The 22,275-nt window shown below is 39.0% G+C and overlaps 1 protein-coding gene across 1 annotated transcript in view; it reads left to right on the top strand.

Annotated features, from left to right (window-relative positions):
* LOC124544905 (SID1 transmembrane family member 1-like) overlaps positions 1-21,764 on the top strand; it is a 120,916-nt gene extending 99,152 nt beyond the window's left edge. The window contains exon 16 of the mRNA XM_047123637.1: positions 21,404-21,764. Coding sequence (XP_046979593.1) covers positions 21,404-21,466 — 63 coding nt within the window. The 3' untranslated portion in view covers positions 21,467-21,764. The remainder of the gene's footprint in view (positions 1-21,403) is intronic.
* The last annotated feature ends 511 nt before the right edge of the window (positions 21,765-22,275 follow it).

Below are 22,275 nucleotides of genomic sequence, written 5' to 3'. Positions count from 1 at the left end.
TTCGTGACCTGGGGAGTTGTTTCTTCTGTGTACTGACTCTGTGGGCAGCATACAAGCTATCGAGCGACCATCCAGGAGTCCATCTATGCCCTGGAACGGTCCTGTCATTCGGTGGTGTTTGTCTGGAACCCAGGTCACATCCGGGTGTTTGTCTGGAACCCAGGTCACATCCAAATCCCAGGCAATGAACTTGCTGACAGACTGGCCAAACAGGCTACACGGAAACCGCTTATGGAGATCAGCATTCCAATAAGTGACCTGTAATCATTATTACGTCGCAAGGATTTTTAGCTTTGGGAAACAGTGTGGCATAGTCTCAGTACGCACAACAAACTGCATGCCATTAAGGAGATTACGAATGTGTGGAAGTCCTCCATGTCTATAGAGGGACTCTATGGTTCTCTACTGGCTCCACATTGGCCACGCTTGGGCGACCCATGGCTACCTCCTGCGCCATGAAGACCCACCTCAGTTTCGGTGTGTTGCCCGGTTGACAGTCTCCCATATTCTTTTGCACTGTCCTAGATTGGCTGCCCTGAGACATCATTTTCGGTTACCGGACTCTTTATCATTAATTTTAACAGACAATGCCTCATCAGCTGATTTGGTTTTAAATTTTATACGTTAGGGTGTATTTTATCATTTGATTTAAGTTTTAGTGTATGTCCTTTGTCCCTCAGTATCCTCCACCCTAGTGCTTTTAGGGTGGAGGTTTTAATGTGTTGCAGAGTGGCTGGCTTACTCTTTTATTTTCATGGTCAGCCAGCCTCGTTAATCTGCTCTCCTGTTGTACTCTCTTCTACCTGTTTCTTGCGTCTCTCTGTGTTTTTCTTTTCCTATTTTGTTTCTTGTAGTTTTCATTGGTCTTTGTCGTTCTTGTGGTTCTTCCTTCTTCTCGGTATTGTGCTGTAGTCTGGTTTGTTCTATTCTTTCCCTTGTGGAATTGTTACAATAGGAACAAGGGCCGATTACCAAGCAGTTTGGTCCCTTCTCTCCCCCCCCCCCCCCTTTTTAAACAAACAAACAAACCAACCCCCCTTTTTAAACAAACAAACCAACCAACCAACCAACCACAAGAAAATGAATGACTCATAACTTTCAGAATCTAATATTTATTCATATGAAGAAAGGAAGGAAGGGTATAGAGAATATTAAACTTCACATTTAAGGAGCTTGGGAGAAGTCACGCAGAAAATTTTTTCCATCATATACTGACTGAATTATTATTTCTGCTATATGTTTTTAGTCGGGCTGCTACAGAGAATGTGTCTCTCAGTGTACATGCAAGTGGGTATGTTGAGAGTGTGAATTCAGTACCCACAACTCTACCTAAACATTTCAACTAAATCCTTTTCAGTGTGGTTGCATGCAGTTACCATTTACTTCATACTTCATTCCAAATTCATTTCAGAGTTATAACACCTCACATCTTGTAATAAGCTGAGAAGCATTTACTATCTGATAAACTAAATAAGTAAAAGAAAAGAAAAAGAAAACAGTGCCCTTGACACATAGATTATCATACATTCATGGCATGTGATACATATAAATGCATAAACATTATTTCTTTATTTGGTCCATACATTTTATGGTGAAACGGAAGTACAAGATATAGGCCAACAAGAATATTGTACTTACAGCAAGATTCAAAAATAAAAAGAAATTATGTTTACTGTCAATCTCTGAATGCATAATTTAGGTTTTAGATTATGTAAGATTTAACTTATCCGGTGGAGAGGAAGCAGTCATAACGTTAATGCAAGTTTGTCTTCAGGTACTCATCAACTTCTAATTCTGTATTATTCCAATCTCGTACATTTCATGAGAAGATCCTGCCGCAGCGAAAAATGCCTTTGTTTAAATGATTCCCACCCCATATCCTGTATCATTTCAGTGACACTCTCGCCCTTATATCGCGGCAATACGAAACGTCCTGCCGTCCTTGGAACTTTCTTGATGTAATTTGTCAACCCTATCTGGTAATGATACCATACTATGCAGCAATATTCTGAAAGAGGGTGGGCAAGCATAGTGTAAGCAGTCTCTCTACTAGAGCTGTTACATTTTCTAAGTGTCCTGCCAATAAAATGCAGTCTTTGGTTAGCCTTCCCCACAACATTTTCTGTGTATTCCTTCCAATTTAAGTTATTTGTAATTCTAATTCCTAGGTATTTAGCTGAATTTATGGACTTTAGATTTAACTGATTTTCGTGTAAGTGAAATTTAACAGATTCCTTTTATCACTCATGTGGATGACCTCATACTTTTCGTTATTTAGGGTCAATTCTCAATTTTTGCACCATACAAATATCTTTTTCTTTACAATACGAGAGAAGGAAAAATGCTACTCACCATATAGCGGAGATGCTGAGCCGTGATAGGCACAATAAAAAGATTCACACAATCATAGCTTTCGGCCATTAAGGCCTTTGTCAGCAGTAGACACACATACACACATGCACAAACACACTCACGCAAGTGTAACTTGCACTCACATTTTTATTGTGCCTATCGCGGCTCAGCATCTCCGCTATATGGTGAGAAGCAACTTTCCTTCTCTTGTATTGTTACATTCCATCCTGGATTTTCCATTGTTTGATTTCTTTTTCTTTACAATTTGTTTTGAACTTCTGATGACTTTACTAGTCAATATAAGACAGCATCATCTGCAAACAACCTAAGGTGGCTGCTCAGGTTAACTCCTAAATTGTTTATACAGGGTGGTCCCGAATTCATGGTACAAACTTTAATGGTAGGTACAGGACATTGTAACAAGGATTTATTGTATAGGAATGTATAGTCGCAGGTGACGCGGTGAGGCGTAAACAGGGGAAAGAGAAATGGAGTGATCGGTTGGTGTCACTGCCGGTAGAGGGCAGTAGATGAACATGATGTATCGCAGTAGGGACAAGCGCCATTCACAATTGTGCTGCCGTAGACGATGGGTGACTTTACGTATGCAGAAAAAGCAGACATGCATTACATGTACGGCCGTGCAAATGGTAACGCCAGAGCTGCGTTACGAATGTATCGCGCGGAGTATCCTAATCGACGAATGCCGGATCATAGAATTTTTCAACGGTTACATCGTCAACTTTGTGAAACAGGTACGTTCGACGTCAACAGACATGACGCTGGTCGATTAAGAGCTGTACGCACTCCAAGACTGGAAGAACGCATCTTGAACATAGTGGCTGATAGACCCGAGTCAAGCACAAGAACTGTTGCGCGTGACGTACATGTGAGTCATCAGACTGTATGCAGAGTGTTAAATGAAAATCGCTTACACCCCTTCCATTTTCAAAAAGTACAAGCATTGAATCCGGCAGATTATCCTCTTCGCGTGAACTTCTGCCAGTGGTTGTTGCAGCAATGTGCGTTGCAGCCGGATTTCGTAGGTCATGTGCTATTTACAGATGAAGCGACATTTTCACGCGAGGGTGTCTTTAATGCGCACAATTCCCATGTGTGGGCAACAGATAATCCACATGCAACGCGTCCACATGCGTATCAACAACGTTTCGGTATTAATGTGTGGGCTGGTATTGTGAACGACTTATTGATTGGGCCATACTTACTACCCACGCGACTCTGTGGCGAAAGCTATCTTATTTTTCTGCAAGAAGTGTTACCAGAACTGCTGCAAGATGTTCCGCTCGCCATTCGTAACCGCATGTGGTTTCAGCACGATGGAGCGCCAGCACACTTCAGCACTGCTGTACGGAATTACCTGAATGCCACGTTTGGTGCTAGATGGATTGGGCGTGGTGGACCAGTCCCTTGGCCACCCCGATCTCCTGATTTCTCTTGCCTCGATTACTTTTTATGGGGACATCTTAAGAGTCTTGTTTATGAGACTCCAGTTGACTCAGATGAGGATCTCGTTGCTCGCATATCTGTAGCTGCTGCAGGTGTGCGTGAAATACCAGGCATCTTTGAACGTGTACGCCAATCGCTGCACCGACGCTGTCAAGCATGTATCGCTCATGGTGGACGCAATTTTGAACACTTACTGTAAACATGACACTTGTCAACAACGATTTCAATAAAATCTTTCGTTTTCCTTTCGGCCGTTATTTCCCCTGTTTACGCCTCACCGCGTCACCTGGGACTATACATTCCTATACAATATATCCTTGTTACAATGTCCTGCACCTACCATTAAAGTTTGTACCATGAATTCGGGACCACCCTGTATAGATAAGGAACAGCAAAGGGCATATAACACTACCTTGAATAATGCCAGAAATCACTTCTGTTTCACTTGATCACTTTCCATCAGTTACTGTCAACTGTGACCCCTGCTGACAGGAAATCAGTTATGTAACTGAGACGATATTACATAAGCATGCATTTTCACTACAAACAGCTTGTGTGGTACAGTATAGAAAGCCTTCTGGAAATCTAGAAATACAGAATCAATTTGAAATCCCTTATCAATAGCACTCAGCACTTCGCGTGAGTAAAGAGCAAGTTCTATTTGACAAGAATGATGTTTTCTAAATCTGTGTTAACTATGTGTCAGTAAACCATTCTCTTCAAGATAATTCAAAATGTCGAACACAATATATGTTCAAAAATCCTGCTGCATATCAACATTAGTGATATGCGTATGTAATTTTGTGGATTACTCCTACTGCCTTTCTTGAATATTGGTGTGATTTGTGCAACTTTCCAGTCTTTGGGTACGGAACTTTTGTCAAGTGAACAGTTGTATATGATTGTTAAGTATGAATCTGTTGTCTCGGCATACTCTGAAAGGAACCTAACTGGTATACAGTCGGGACCGAAAGACTCGCTTTTGTTAAGTAATTTAAATTGCTTCACTACTCCGAGGATATCTACTTCTATGTTACTCATGTTGGCAGCTATTCTTGATTTGAATTCTGGTATATTTACTTCGTCTTCTTTGGTGAAGGAATTTCAGTAGACTGTGTTTAGTAACTCTGCTTTGTCAGCACTGTCATCAATAGTACACTATGTGGTCAAAAGTATCTGGACACCACCAAAAATGTGGATGGAGGTCACATTTTAATTTTAACTACTGACGACGCCTTTGGCATGATTGTTTTATGCATCTCCACTGCAGGATGTGATTTTAGTGTTTTTTTACTTCTGATGAAGGTATATTAGATATACCGAAACCGTGGTCAAGGATTTCAATAAATCTTTATCATGCAACTGTTTGGTTGCATGAGACCCCCAAAAACATATGTTTTTCATATTAGGCGCATTGTGCTGCCACCTACTGCCAGGTACTCCATATCAGTGACCTCAGTAGTTCAGTAGTCATTAGACATCATCAGAGAGCAGAATGGGGCACTCCGCGGAATTCACGGACTTCGAACGTGGTCAGGTGATTGGGTGTCACATGTGTCATATATCTGTATGAGAGATTTCCACACTCCTAAACATCCCTAGGTCCACTGTTTCTGATGAGACAGTGAAGTGGAAGCGTGAAGGGACACATACAGCACAAAACCGTACAGGCCGGCCTTGTCTGTTGACTGACAGAGACCGCCGACAGTTGAAGACAGTTGTAATGTATAATAGGCAGACATATATCCAGACCATCACACAGGAATTCCGAACTGCAACAGGACCCACTGCAAATACTATGACAGTTAGGTGGGAGGTGAGAAAACTTGGATTTCATGGTCGAGCGGCTGCTCACAAGCCACACATCACGCCAGTAAATGCCAAACGACACCTCGCTTGGTGTAAGGAGCATAAACATTGAATGACTGAACAGTAGAAAAACGTTGTTTGGTGCGACGAATCACAGTACACAATGTGGCGATCCAATTGCAGAGTGTGGGTATGGCGAATCCCCGGTGAACACCATCTGCCAGCGTGATAGTTCCAACAGTAACATTCGGAGGCGGTGGTGTTATGGATTGGTCGTGTTTTTCATGGAGGGGGCTTGCACCCCTTGTTGTTTTGCATAGCACTATCACAGCACGAGCCTACATTGATATTTTAAGCACCATCTTGCTTCCTACTGTTGAAGAGCAATTAGGGGATAGCGATTGCACCTTTCAAACAATCGATCACCTGTTCACAATGCACGGCCTGTGGCAGAGTAGTTACATGACAATAACATCCCTATAATGGACTGGCTTGCACAGAGTCCTTACCTGAATCCTATAGAACACTTTTAGGTTGTTTTGGAATGCCGACTTTGAGCCAGACCTCACTGACCGACATCAATACCTCTCCTCAGTGCAGTACTCCATGAAGAAAGGGGTTCCATTCCACAAGAAACCTTCCAGCACCTGACTGAACGTATGCTTGCAGTGGAAGTTGTCATCAAGGCTAAGGGTGGGTCAACACCATATTGAATTTCAGCATTACCAATGGAGGGTGCCACCAACTTATAAGTCATTTTCAGCCATGTGTGTGGATACTTTCGATCACATAGTGTTTTCCGTTGCTATCACACAGAGAAGGCATTGATTGTGTATTGCCACTAGTATACTTCACATACAACCAGAATCTCTTTGGACTTTCTGCCAGGTTTTGAGATGTAGTATAGTTGCGGAAACTATTACAAGCATCTCGCATTGATGCCTGGGCTAAATTTCAAGCTTCTGTAAAAGATCGCCAGTCTTGGAGATTTTGCGTCCATTTAAATTTGGCACGTTTTTTTCGTTGTTTCTGTAAGAGTGTTCTGACTTGTATTGTGTACCAAGAAGGGTCGCCTCTGCCGTTGGTCAGTTTATTTTGTGTAAATCTCTCAATTGCTGCCAACACTATTTCTTTGGATTCTTGCTACATCTGGTCTACAATTATATTGTTAATTTGGAAGGAGTGGAGATTGTCTTTCAGGAAGGGATCAAGCTAATTTTTATCTGCTTTTTTGAATATGTATATTTTTCGCTTGCTTTTGGAGGATTTGGGGGTGCAATATCCAGTGTCCCTACGACAACCCTGTGTTCACTACCGTATTTACTCGAATTTAAGCCGCACTTTTTTTCCGGTTTTTGTAATCCAAAAAACTGCCTGCGGCTTAGAATCGAGTGCAAAGCAAGCGGAAGTTGTGAAAAATGTTGGTAGGTGCCGCCACAAAGAACTGCCGTCGAATATATGTAGCGCTACATAGGCATGATTTGTAGGCACAAAGATAAATACTGGCGCCAAAACCTATGCGTCAGTAAATAAATTTTTAAAAAAAGGTGGAAGACGAGCTTTTTTTTTCTCCGCCCCGAGTTTCGACCACTGCATTTTCATACATTATCCAATGAAGAAAATACAAACTCCGTATTGTTCATCTTCGAATGTAGCAGAATTTCAATGTACTACGAAAATCCGACTGGCAAGACTGTTTGGGATGTTTGTCAATATGGCCAACTCTACGTTCTGAAATTTTTCCTACCTGTGACAAGGGATGGTTGCTAATAGGAACTTGTATGAATTGTGAATCACATGCAGTATTCTCTTCACCATAAGAATAATAAGAATATAAACATTTTGCCATGTTTTCTTTCGTGTTTGCTGCTATCTCATTTAAATTCTGCCTGCCTAATAAACTACGATACTAGAGTGAGACAACAGCAAACGCGGAAGAATATACGTATCGTGTCATGTTTATATTCGTATTAAGTGATACAGTCAGAAGTGAAGCACGGCTGCTGACTAGATTTTCAAGTCTAAGATGACTAATTTCTGTGCAGAATTTGATGTACTAAAGAAGCGGCCGCAAAGATTTTCAAACGGAGAAAAACTTTCGCCACTCTCGTTCAGTACATGTTCTATCATACGCAGTCTATTATTTGGTTCTTGTTGATCATTATCAAAAAAAACAGCAGTGTAAGTAACAACAAATAGTAGTCTCTTGCCATTGTTTCGCTAATGAGACGATTCCTGTCTTTTTTTTTATTGTTAGCGGCAGTAGCGCGCACAAAAGCAAGCCATGCCGCGAGCGGCGACAGACCGTAAACACGCACTATCAGAATGCGACAAACAATGCATGACACAGTACAGTAATGCATTTTCATCTTAGAGTGACGTAAACACCTATAACAAAGAATACGGCACTTATCAGATCGAAGCAAAATAAGCAATAGATTCAAACCAGACGAAGCACGTGAAAAAGGAAGGGTACCCGTATAAATACGGACGGAGCGCCTGACGCATAGCAATGGCTACCTGGTAAAGCTTAACTGCTAAGCTTACGACTCGAACCAAACTACTACAGCTGTATCGTCATTCATTCAACCTAAATTGTGTCTCATATTACAGTGGAGCAACTTTGATTCGATTTGGAGGTGCGGCCTAAAACTTTTCTCTCCCCTTGAATTTCGAGTCTCAAATTTCAGGTGCGGCTTAGATTAGAGATTTTTTTTTTTTTTTTCTTCGAGTCTCATTTTTCAGGTGCGGCTTAGATTCGAGTGCGGTCTAGATTCGAGTAAATACGGTAATCCCTGTATCCATTTCGATGCTTGTTGTTGGATCAGGATTATTTGTTGCTGAGGGGTCAAGTGTGTTTTCACATCTGTTTACTATTCGCGTGGGCTCGTGAATTAACTGCTTGATTAATTTTCAGAGGATACATTTGGCACAATTTCAGATGATATTTTATGCATACCTCCACATTTAAACATATATTTTTTCCAACATATCAAGGGTAAATTAAAGTCACCACCAACTATAATTGTATGAGTCAGGTAAGTGTTTGAAATTAAACTCAAGTTTTCTATGAACCTTTCAGCAATTGTATCATCTGAATTGGGAGGTTGGTAAAAGTTTCAATTATTATTTTATTCCAGTTGTCAAGAATGATCTCTGCCCATACTAACTCATAGGAACCATCTACTTCAATTTTGTGACATAAACTACTTCTAGCAGCAACAAACACGCCACCACCAACTGTGTTTAGCCTATCCTTCCAGAACACCGTTAGATTCTCTTCAAAATTTTGGCTGAACTTATCTATGGCTTTAGCCAGCTTTCAGTGCCTATAACGATTTGAGCATCAATCCTTTCTATTAGCACTTGGTGCTCTGGTACTTTCCCAACACAGCTACAACAGTTTACAACTGTTACACTGGTGGCACCTGTACCTACTTTCTTCCTGTGTTCAGTGTGCACCCTTTGAGGCTGAAGCCTTTTTTGTGTTTCCCCAAGACCCTCCAACCTGAGAAACTGCCCATTCCATTCCACACAGCCCCTGCTACCTGTTTAGCTACCTCCTACATGTAGTGGACTCATCTATTCAGCAGTATACGAAACCCAACCACCCTACGGCACAAGTCAAGAAACCAGAAGCCTAATGGTCCCAGAACCATGTGAGCCTCTGATTCAAAATGTCCAATCAGCTCTGTGCTGCAAATGGTGAGCTCTGCTTTCATCTCACAAGCAAGACTGGCAGCCTTTACCACTTCTGTTAGCTGCTCGAAACCAAAGAGAATCTCTTCTGATCCAAAGTGTCACACATCATTGGTACCGATGTGAGCCACCATGTGCAGTTGGCTGCAACCTGTGCTCTTCATGGCATCCAGAAGGTTCAGTTCCATGTCTGGAATGACTACACCTGTTATGCACACGGAGTGCACATTGGCTTTCTTCCCCTTCTTGGCAGGCCTCTGTGATTGCCCAGATCTTGCAGGCTGAGAGGTTTCCTCTGAAACACAACAAGCAATTACATCTGGTTCACTGACAGTGTCAGCCACAGCCAGCACCTGGAACCTATTTCTTAGACTAACCAGGGAGGCATTACATGTGGCCCCCCTGGGAACTCTTTCACTGCTGGCTGCACCCCGAGGTGACTACCCGCTCTTCTCCAGGCGAGAGGTCAACCTCAGTGCGAGCAGTAAGTGGGCTGGCCACCAGGGAGTACCGATTGGAGGACTTGTCATACTGGACATCCGTTGGATCCCCACAGCCGACCCACAGCATCCACTGCAGCTTCAAGCTGTGTAAGCCATCACAGCCTGGAGCTGACAGCGAAGTGTTGCCAATTCGGCAGTGTACCTTTCTGAAATAGTAGTTGGAAATATGACATCAGATTGTAGAAATAAAGTAACAAAGCATTTAGTTTGCTTAATTGATAGAAGGATTAATACTAACTAAAATGGGAACCATTAAATTTATGACCACATTATTACAAAATGTAGTTTTATTAGACAAAAATAATGAATAAGCTTAAGGAAAGTTTGGATGTGCGTTTGAACTCTCAACTTTTTCATTGGCACTCCAATGCTTTACTCTTAAACTGGTATGGCACACAGACAACTGTGTTTCATTTAATCTTGTCACTGTACACTGTAACTGTAATGCCAACTGAGATTATGGATGTGACTGATGTCTGAAATTGCATAAGAAACAGAAACACTTAAAACACAAATGAAATCAGCATAGTGCACCCAGGTACAATTTTGACTGTGGTGCCAAATGGTGTACCACAACTGTAAATTACATTTGCTGCACACTGTAGTGATATATGGTTGTCCTTCTGTGCTTAAAAAAGATTTTGGTATGGTGGCAGCATTTTGTGAACAGTAACATATGGCCTGGTGGCCACTGAACACGGCAGTGTGACGGGTAATAATTGAGATGATTTCCTCAGATGAGGCAAACCGTGTGCAACTATACAGATAATAAATGGAGATAGAGAAGCTGCAAACAACACAGGAAATTTATCTTGGAGGCTAAAGAGGTCAGTGATATAGAGTAGGAAGGGGAGAGGGTCCATTGTTAAGCCTTGTGGACACGACAGTTTACCAGGAATTGTCAGAATTATTACTATTATTAAACAATGGAAACACCTAGTAGGGATATCAACAATGTAGGAAAAAACAGATGGCTACATACCATAAAGAAGATATGTCATTCTTTCCCTACGTTTTTCCCTTCTTTCTTCAGTCCATATTGCACCTGCCTGTTTCTTAGTTTTCTCCTGGAAGCCCTTGCAGCCTTTTACTTTTGCTCTGAGCTTTTCTCTTTCTCCTGTATCACCCTGCATTATTTCCATTTCCCTTAAGTCTGTTTTAACTTCTTTTATCCCTGTCACTGATGTTTTGGAGTTTCTGTCAAAGAAGTTAAAAATTTTTTTTGTCATCCTGTTTTCATCTAGCCTTTTTAAGTATCCATAGAACGCAGATTTTTCTCTTCCTTGTTGCAACTGATATTTGCTCTATTTTTTCATAAACTTCTTAGTTTCCATTTTCCATTCTCATATTTTGCTCTCAAGATTTTCCTGATTATTTTCCCTTCCTTCTTTTCTGTTTCACATGATTGCTTGGCTGTATTTAATGAAAGGCATTCAGATGCATAAAGGCATTCTGGTTTAATGACAGTATTGAAGTGCCGAAGTTTTGCATTTATGGAGATAAGAGTTCTTGTTATACAGGGTTTTTGTTAGTTGAAAAGCCACCCCCTTTTTGTTTGCTCTTGCTAGGTAGGCTTCTTTGTCTAAAGTTTTTGGTTGTATTATTTGACCTAGATATATAAATTTTGTAGCCTTTTTTATTCTGCAGTAATCAGCTTCCATATATTTCAGTGCCTCCCTCGCATCTGTCTTATACTCTGTTTTCTCAAAAGTTGCATGTAGGCCTGATTTTGAAGCTGTTTCTTGTAGGAGATTTATCTGCATTGTTGCATGTAGATTCAGCAAAGATGGCAAGATCATCTGCAAGAGCCAGACAATCAGAACTCAGATTATCCCCTTTTTCCCCAATTGTGATTCTTCTTCTTCTTCTGTTATTTTCCTCCATTCCCTGATTACCTTTTCTAGCACACAATTTAACAGCAGTGGGGACAGTCCATGTCCCTGCCTAACGCCAATTTTGATCACAAAAACCTTACAGGTTCCACATAAATAGTAAATTTAGCATTTTGTATTTGTTAGTGTGTTTTTTATGATTACCACTGATTTGTTGTCAGACCCAAGCTCCTTTAAGCTGTTGAATAATGTTTTTCTGTCAATTGAATTGTATGTTTTCTTGAAGTCTATAAATGTTATATAAATGCTTTTGGATCTCATTCTTCTATACCTTATTATGAATTCCAGATTTAAAATTTGTTCCACACGGGATCCTCCTTTTCTAAACCCTCCTTGGTACTCTCCTAATTGCTGATCCAGTTGGCTATCCAGCCTATTTAGTAATACGTTAGAAAGAATTTCGTAAGTTGCTGGAAGGAGGGATTTTCTTCTATAATGTGGTCAGTTTTATCTCCTTTTTGTGGATTGGGTGAATTAATGCTGTTTTCTGATCTTCTGGTATAACTTCTGTTTCCCAGATTTTTTGAAAGGCTCCATGTAGCTTTCCAGCTGTTCCCACACCTGTTATTTTTCTAAGTTTGTGTAAGGGTATCCTGGACTTTGTTCTGGAGAGTTTTCTCTTGGTTCCTCACAATTTTACAGTTTGTTGAAATAGCTTGATAATATTTCTCAGTTTTCTTGGTGCTTAGGGTTAATTTTCTGTCTTCATTCTTGATATGCAAGGTAGGTGGTTGGTACATTTAGAGGCTTTGTTTAAAAGTTTTATAGGAGTTCCTAGTATTGTTCTTTTGGAAATCGTCTACAGATAGTAATAGCTGGTTTCTTTCATACTTCCTTTTGACAGGTCCTATTGTTTTTGATGCTGAGACTTTTGTTGTTTACTGCTGATAAAGTCTTCACTTCTTTTTGTGAAGTACCATTTCTGCCATACTTGTTCTCTAAATAGTAATGTTTCTTCACACTGTTCATTCCACCTTTTTGTGTCTTTTGAGTGGTGCTGTTTCAAAGGCTGTTTTGGCTTATTTTTGTTTTAATCTCTTCCCAGTCTTCTGAGTATATTTAATTGTTCCTGAAATTCATGTTTTTTCACTTTCAAAGTTTGTGTATCTATTTCGTGAATCCTGTGTCCTTGTCTTGGAGCCCTTGTTTGTAGAATAAATTTGATTTTTATTGTGGTTAGATAGTGATCTGTTTCAATTTTTGCACCCTTTTTAACATGTACATTCAGGATTTCTTTTTTATTGTTAAAAGATATAGCTACATGGTCAATCTGAAATTCTTCTAGGCTTGTATTAGGTGAATTCCAAGTTTTCTTTCTCCTCAGCAGTTTACTATTATTATTTCTTTCCCTTCTCAGACGTTATGTCTGGTTAAAAATGGAAAGTGACACGGACCTTGATCAAGCGTGACTTCCTTTTAACTGTACAGTATATGTTACATTGCATTTAGAAACTTTTGGGTAATTGAACATGTATCAATAATTACAGATTTCTGTAGTTGTATATATACGTTTGGATGTAGCTGTATTGCGTTGATGTACTGGTGGATATTGTGTGGTATGACTCATGTAGTTGATAGTATAATTGGTATAATGTCAACTTTATCCTGATGGCCACATGTCCTTGACTTCCTCAGCCAGCTGGATGTTTTTTTCAATTTTTTCTGCTGTTATCTTCTGTATATTTGTTGTATTGGGTATGGATATTTCGATTAGTTGTGTTAATTTCTTTTTTTTTATGGGTGAGTATGGTGTCAGGTTTGTTATGTGGTGGTGTTTTATCTGTTATAATGGTTCTGTTCCAGTATAATTTGTATTCATCATTCTCCAGTACATTTTGTGGTGCATACTTGTATGTGGGAATGTGTTGTTTTATTAATGTTGTATGGCAAGTTGTTGATGTATTATTTTTGCTACATTGTCATGTCTTGTGGTGTATTCTGTATTTGCTAGTATTGTACATCCGCTTATGATGTGATCTACTGTTTCTATTTGTTGTTTGCAAAGTCTGCATTTATCTGTTGTGGTATTGGGATCTTTAATAATATGCTTGCTGTAATATCTGGTGTTTATTGTTTGATCCTGTATTGCAATCATGAATCCTTCCGTCTCACTGTATATATTGCCTTTTCTTACCCATGTGTTGGATGCGTCTTGATCGATGTGTGGCTGTGTTAGATGATACGGGTGCTTGCCATGTAGTGTTTTCTTTTTCCAATTTACTTTCTTCGTATCTGCTGATTATATGTGATCTAAAGGGTTGTAGAGGTGGTTATGAAATTGTAGTGGTGTAGCCGATGTATTTATATGATTGATTGCTTTGTGTATTTTGCTAGTTTCTGCTCGTTCTAGAGAAATTTTCTTAAATTGTCTACCTGTCCATAATGTAGGTTTTTTATGTCGATAAATCCCCTTTCTCCTTCCTTTCTGCTTAATGTGAATCTTTCTGTTGCTAAATGTATGTGATGTATTCTATATTTGTGGCATTGTGATCGTGTAAGTGTATTGAGTGCTTCTAGGTCTGTGTTACTCCATTTCACTACTCCAAATGAGTAGGTCAATATTGGTATAGCATAAGTATTTATAGCTTTTGTCTTGTTTCTTGCTGTCAATTCTGTTTTCAGTATTTTTGTTAGTCTTTGTCTATATTTTTCTTTTAGTTCTTCTTTAATATTTGTATTATCTATTCCTATTTTTTGTCTGTATCCTAGATATTTATAGGCATCTGTTTTTTCCCTTGCTTCTATGCAGTCGCTGTGGTTATCCAATATGTAATCTTCTTGTTTAGTGTGTTTTCCCTTGACTTATTATTATTATTGTTATTATTATTATTTTAGATTCAACTCTTATGTTTTCAATAATATGCTTTTGGTTGTTGAGATAAGATTTAAACCACCAATTTGCTGTGCCTCTAATACCATAGGATTCTAACTTCTGAAGCAACAGTGAGCAATTAATGAGATCACAAGACTTACTCAGATACTAGAAAGTTCTTCTTCTTCTTCTTCTTCTTCTTCTTTTTCTTCCTTTTCCTCTTGGCTTCTAAGGGAATCAAAGCTCCCGTGCCAATCTCAGTTGTTGCCTCCAAATGTTTCTAAGTTAACAAAAAGTCCAGAGGAAAGCTCCTTTTGGTTGAAGACTTTAAGAATTCTGTCAGCAAAACTGAAAAGTGCATCATTAACAGTCTCCAAACTTGTGTTTGGTCAGTGATTCAGTTTTACTGAGATTATGGAAATAGGATGATAATCGTTTACGTAGTGGTTGACCTTTACCTTTGAGACCTTTAGTCCTTGTGGCGAACATCCTTTGCGTATTACGCAGGGTTATTACAACTCTCACAGAAATATCTTGTATTAACTAATGAGTATGATGATTTTTTTGGCTCTTATGATTTTCAGTAGCTCTTGTTTAGTTGCTGGGGACAGGAAAATTGACCTGTCTTCTGTGTCTGGGTCATTAGACCCAGAAGAAGGCCACTGCAATCGTGGCCGAAACGTTGGTTTTTCTCCAGCAGCAGTAGTTTTTTACATTATGGCGCGTTACCATACCCAGAAAACTTTTATGTCAACTGACTCTGGCCGCGGAAGCATACGCAATTATATTGAAAAACAAGTTTGTATGATTCTGCTGGTATAGTGGTTCTTCACACTAGATTTTCAGCTATCTTTGACAAATTCGAGTTAAATAGTTCTCTCATCTATTTTGAATATGAAATGTTTTGCTTCATCTAGTTGACAATACACTAGACTCTCGCTAATCCAGCCATTCCTGGTACATGTGGGTGCTGGGTTAGCGGAAGTGCTGGATTATTGAGTGCCCGAAATTTATTTTATTGATTTATTTTGAAAACTTAGGGGATATAGTGTACTGTACTTTATTAAACTGAAGTATACAATTTTAAAACTCAGAGGATATACTTTATTAAATCCAAAAATACATTAATTTTCAAAGAAAACTTAGTCCTTGAATGCATACTGTACATAGTTATACAGTCATATCACTCACTAAGAAACATGTCCCTAGTTTTTAACTGTCACAATGATGATACGTGATGGTGGCATTCTTTATCATGCTACTTCTTTACAAGCATTACATCAGTACTGCATGTATCTGCTCGTTGTGTAATGTACTTCAGGAAGACATCAGCAGCTTCAGCATCAGCAGTGTGAGAAATCTTCGTGCTCTCTCCTCCTGTGTCCTCTTCTTCATCACTTTCATCATTACTTTCTTGCACGCTTTTGATTATTTCTTCATCTGTTAAAGTTTGGTCCGTATCACAGTTTTCCTCATTCAGCCACTTAGTAACATCTTCATCATCAATTTTTTCTCCTCCTGGAAAGGTGTGGGACATGTCAGTGTGCAAAATAATCGATAATTCCAAATTGACTGGCTCATCGCTGTCACTCAATATTGGATCCAACTCGACATCAATGGATGGCCACAATTTTCTCCAGCTCTTCATTATGGTAGCACTCTACACTTTATCCCATGCTTCGGCTGCTTGGAAAACAACATCATGTATGTTAATTGCTTTCCAGGCCTTCAGCATAGTCTCGATAGAGTTGTTTTCACTTTCGTTCAGCAAGGAGACGAGAATTGAATGTCGGTAATGACGCTTAATTTATTCCAAAATTCGCTGGTCCATGGGCTGAATTAGGGCTGTCACATTGGGTGGGAGAAAGAGTGCTTGTACATGTATACCATCAGACTTTAGAGAAACATCTGAAATATGACTGGGAGCATTGTCCATTATAAGGATAGCTTTCAGCGGAAGCTTTTTCTTCTTTAGATCTTTTCTCACAGTTGGTACAGACGTTTCACGGAACCACCGAGAGAATATTTGTCTGTCCATCCACGCTTTCTTCTGAGTGCAATACTGCACTGGTAGAGTATTTATGTCAGTGTGTTGAAGACAATGTGGATGTTGGGATTTTCCAATCACCTTAAGCGGTAGTTTACGACTCCCATTTGCATTACAACACCCCATTAACATTTCGCACTGTTTCTGTTGCTTGTAACCACAAGCTTCCTTCTCGTTCTTGCCAGCTAATGTTTTTGAAAGAAGTATGTTGCAAAAGAGTCTTAGCATTATACAAGGCATCAGTAGTTACATCTTCTTCCTCTGTTATCTTTCATATTTTGCTAACAAACTCATCAGCATCCTCATCGTTAGCTGAGCGACTTTCCCCGGTGACTGTCAGCTACCAAATGGTTGCTGCAAACAAGTTACTACTGCCAAGTTGTTTGTTAAATGCAGCTGCTTTTCCCTTTATAATTGGGCCACTGACTGGAACTCCTTTACTGTGTTGTTGTATGAACCATCCTTAAACACCTACGTCTGGTTCTTCATTCCCACTCTTTTGCATAACCTTCCATTAAAGTATTTACATAATTTGGATCACTCTTTTGCTTTCTATGTAAAGTTGTTTCTTGGTTGCACAAAAGTTTATTATTCCCTTGGTGATTCATCATTTGAATACATTGCATCTGCATAGCTTTTCTTTGTGTGTTTTGAGAGGAAAAGCAATGTTAAAATAATGACAGATTATCAACAAATATTTTCGTTTTCGTCTCAGTATAATCCTCTCTATAAATATTTTTGCAGGTCTCATGCTTCAGCTGGTATTTAATTAACATTAAACTGATGGTATCTTTGATACTTTTTTTGTCTTTGGTAATGAAGACTTTTGTATACTCATTTGTTTAAGTAAGAGGCCTTCATCGTCAGGCAAGTTTTGTAAACAGAGTGCTTGGGTAAAGATAGTATTTGTGAGTAGGTCATCAATTCAACTGCAGTATGTTGCAGTTACTCTTGTGGGCAGCTTGACTAAGTTTGACATAGAGAATGTACTTCAGAGTTTATATTAAAATCACCACACAATATAACTGCATTTGTTCATGTAGAGATTCATTATTTCCTCCAACTTATAATATAATACTGACAAATTGCCATCTGGTATCCCGTACACGTAGATAAAGATTTTTTTTTGTTGACTAATCTTAAGAACATGATACTCAAAATGTTTCCTGACATTTAGGTCATTAGTTTTAATAGTCCACAGAATTGGCTACCTTCCCTATCCAATATCATGCACCCACCATGTCTTTTGGAAGTTTTACAACAAAGAGGTAAGAAATTAAGGAGATGGAACCTGGAGTAATGTGAGAGAACCAGAGGTGATTGAGGACCTTAAAAGAAGCACGGTGCAACTATTGACTGAAGCAGTGAAAAAAATGCAGTAGAAGATGAAATGGTAGGTTTGAGAGATGATATAGTCAAGGCAGCATAGGCTCAAATAGTTAAAAATACAAGGCCTAGTAGAAATCCTTAATAACACAGAAGACATTGATTAACCGATGAAAGGAGACAATATAAAAATGAAGAAAATAAAAAGGCAAAAGGAAATAGAGGTGTCAAAAAATAAACTTGACAAAGGTTCAAAGTGGCTAAACTGGAATGGCTAGAGGACAGACGTAAGGCCATAGAAAAATGCATAACAAGGTAAAAAGTAGATGCCACATATAGGAAAATTAGAGAGACCTTTTGAGAACAGAGAAGCAGCTGTAAGAGCATCAAGAGCTCAGATGACAATTTAGTTCTAAGCAAATAAGGGAAAGATGGAAGGAATATATAGAGGGGCTGTACTAGGGAAACAAACTTCAAGGCAGTATTATAGAATGTGAAGAGGAAGAAATCAAGATAAGATGGGAGACGTTATACTGTGAGAATAATCTGACAGCACTAAGACCTAAGTCAAAACAAGGCCCCGGTGTAGACAATATTCCTTCAGAATTATTGAGATCTTTGAGAGAGCCATCCATGACTAAACTATTCAACTTGGTATGCAAGATATGTGAGACAGGTGATATACCCTCAGGCTTCATCGATAATGATATAAGTCCAAAGAAAGCAGGTGCTGGCATATATGCAAACTACTGAACCACTATTTTAATAAGGCATGATTCCAAAATATTGACACAAATTATTTACAGAAGAATGGAAAATCTTGTAGAGGCTAGCCCCAGGAAAGATCAGGTTGGGTTCCACAGAGAGGTAGGAACAAGCAAGGCAATATTGACCATATGACTTGTGTTAGAAGATAGGTTAAAGAAAGGGGAACCTATGTTTATAGCATTTGTTGATTTAGAGAGAGATTTTGACAATGTTGGCTGGACCACACACTTCAAAATTTGGAAGGTATCAGGAGTAAAATGCTAAGTTATCAAACAATGGCAAATCCAGGACAGATTGGCACTCACCATATAGAGGAGATGTTGAGTTGCAGGTAGGCACAACAAAACGACAGCTAAATAAGTGAACTTTCAGCCAAAATGACTTCTTTTAAAGTAAACAAAACAGACACACACACACACATTCACCGTCATGCATGCACAACTCGTACTCATACTGGCCACTGTGGCCAGACTGTGAGCAACTGCGCATGATGGGAGAAGCGGTCTGGGTGCTGAGGCTAAGGAGCAGACTGGGTCAGGGAGGGGGAGAGGTAGCAATTTAGGTGTGGGGGACAGTAAAGTGCTGCTTGTGGGACCATACAGGGGTGTGTTGGGGACAGAGTAGAACAGCTAAGTGCAGTCGGGAGGTTAGACGGGATGCTGGGAGGAGGGAGAGTGGGGAAGGGACTGGAAAAGGAGATAAGTAAAGAGACTGTGGATGCATTGGTGGAATAGAAGGCTGTGTTATGCTGGAGCGGGAGCAGGGAAGGGGTTAGGTAGATGGAGGACAGCGACTTAATGAAGGTTGAGGCCAGGGAGTTTGCAGGAGTTTAGGATTTATTATAGGGAGAGTTCCCACAGATGGCAAAGGCAATGAAGCAGTCAGTGAAATATTATTTACAACTCTTACAGAAACCAGGCTGCAGTTTTATGAGCTGAAGGACATAAAATGTAAGCAGTGATTGAGAAGGGAGTGAGACATGGCTGTAGCCTATCCCCAGTGTTATCTATAAATTGAGCAAGCAGTAAAAGGAATCAAAGAAAAGTTTGGAGATGAAATTAAAGTTTAGTTTGGCGAGAACATTGTAGGACTGGGAAGGACAGTTGAACAGAATGGATACTGTCTTGAGAAGTGATTATAAAATGAACATCAACAAAAATAAAACAAGGGTAATGAAATGTAGTGAATTTAAATGAGGTGATTCTGAGGGAATTAGATCAGGAAAAGAGACACTAAAAGTAATAGATGAGGTTTAATACTAGGGCAGCGGAATAATGTATGATGGCTGAAGGAGAGAGGATATAAAATGCAGACTGGTAATACCAAGAAAAGCATTTCTGAAAAAGAAAAATTTGCTAACATGAAATATAAATGTAAATCTTAGGAAATCTTCTCTGGAAGTATTTGTCTGGACAGTAGCCTTGTATGGAACCGAAACATAGACTATAAACAGTTTAGACAAGAAGAGAATAGAAGCTTTTGAAATTTGATTCTATAAAAGAATGCTGAAAGATTTGATGGGTAGATCACATAACTAATGAGGAGGCACTGAATAGAATTGGGAATAAACTGAATTTGTGGCACAATCTGACTAGAAGGAGAAGGGATCGGTCGATAGGACACATTCTGAGACATCGAGGAATTGCAAATTTGGTAATGGAGGAAGTGTAGTGAACAAAAATTGTAGAGAGAGACTAAAGCTTGAACACAATAAGGTGGTTCAGATGGATGTAGGTTGCAGCAGTGAAGAGGCTTGCACAGGATAGACTTATGTGGAGAGTGGCATCTTATCAGTCTTTGGACTGAAGACAACAAAAACAATAACCCTAAAAGTATAATTCAGTATTACAGTCTGTAATATGGGTTACTGCAAACTTGACAGCTTTGAGCCAGTGTTCTGAAGTCATATTGCATCTACATTTTTTTAAAATTCATTTAAACAGTAAAGCTGGTTTTCCAAGATCTCTTTTTTATTGGTTTACTTTGTGTAGAAAATACAGAGAGCTGTGTGGCTCATTACTTTAGGGCATGCAGGATCTGGAGTTGTTGAACATTTCTGTCACCAGTACTGCTTTGTGGAAACATGGGTGTCACTGGTAGCTGTTGGCTTAATAGTTTATTGGGGATAATGACAGTGCAGTTTTGATAATTAATACTCTGCATGCTTGTGTGCTTTGCTGTGTTATTTATACAAAAAGATCTGCACAGCCTGAAGGCCAATGTAGCACTAAAATCTCAGCTTGCTGATTTTTCCAGAACATGAGACATAATAATATTGCTAAGGCCATCAAGGTAATCCCTCTCTCTCTCTCTCTCTCTCTCTCTCTCTCTCTCTCTCTCTCTTTCTGTGTGTGTGTGTGTGTGTGTGTGTGTGTGTGTGTGTGTGTGTGTGTTAATCTACGATATTACCATTTTTTTATGTGTGATAAATATTTGAAATTTTCACTGCTTGGTTTACACAAAATTCATTTAAGTCATAACAATGTAATATATAATAATAATATGTTAGTATGTTTAAGTTTACTTAGACATAATTTCAGTTCAAAGAACACCATTTTTGTAGATGCCATTTGAACCACCCATTAGAACTAAAATGTAATAATCATGTAGTAATTTCATTTTAGTGGACTTGACTGTACATCTTAGTTCAGGCTCTAGGTTTCAAAAACCTGTATGCCTCCATACCTTTGTAAATGAGAATTTAATCGATTTTAGTTTCTCTTTGCAGGTTCTCCTCACATTGGATGATGATCTTATTGATGTACACAGAAGCAAAATTCCTGTTTTCTGAATGGTTATCAGATTGATGGTCTTTTGAAATAAATGGAATTTTTGATTTGACTGTTGCTAGAGGATAATAGTCTGCAGTATATTGTGTTAGTGAATAAAGAGAGTGTGTGTGTGTGTGTGTGTGTGTGTGTGTGTGTGTGTGTGTGTGTGTGTGTGTTTACAGTTATATTTTAAAGGTTATGTCAACTGTCCCAGAACATATTTTTCTGCTGGACAAATCTCTGCATGTAAATCCTGTTTATATGCAGTCGAGAAAAGTAGAAAAGTATGTTCCATTAGAAGCATATAAATTACCATTCCTAAAAATTATGTTTCGAAAACACATTGGAATCCAGAAGTTATTGAAATCAAAAATATATATTTATTGAATCGGAACTATATATTTATTGGGCCATGACATCTAACTAATAATGTTGCTTTACTTTTAAAAAGTTATGAATTCCTCAAATGCCTCTTATTGTAAACATTGCTACAATAGCTTATGTGATGTTTAGATCAACCTGAATTAGTGACACAAATAATTTTTTTCTTGTACTGTCTTCCAGTGCTTGGTTTTTATACTGCCACAAAATTTTAAAACAGCAGACTGCTGCACAAAGTAAGATTCATTCTTGGGTCTTGTTCTTAAACATTCCTATTTTGGTGTAACTGCTTTGAGGCATTTAAAAATTCAAAGCCAAAATTCGACATTCTATCCATTTTCTTTCTTCTTGGAATGATTGAGAATGTAATTTAAACTGAATGTCTTTTTCTCAAAACTATGAGTCATTAATTTCTGTTCTCTTAATCAAGTATTTCTCAGTTTATAAT

The sequence above is a fragment of the Schistocerca americana genome, chromosome 8 (genome assembly GCF_021461395.2).
Source record: "Schistocerca americana isolate TAMUIC-IGC-003095 chromosome 8, iqSchAmer2.1, whole genome shotgun sequence".
NCBI classification, from domain to species: domain Eukaryota; kingdom Metazoa; phylum Arthropoda; class Insecta; order Orthoptera; family Acrididae; genus Schistocerca; species Schistocerca americana.
The sequence above is the reverse complement of the archived record's forward strand: the minus strand, read 5'-3'. Positions and strand labels throughout refer to the sequence as shown.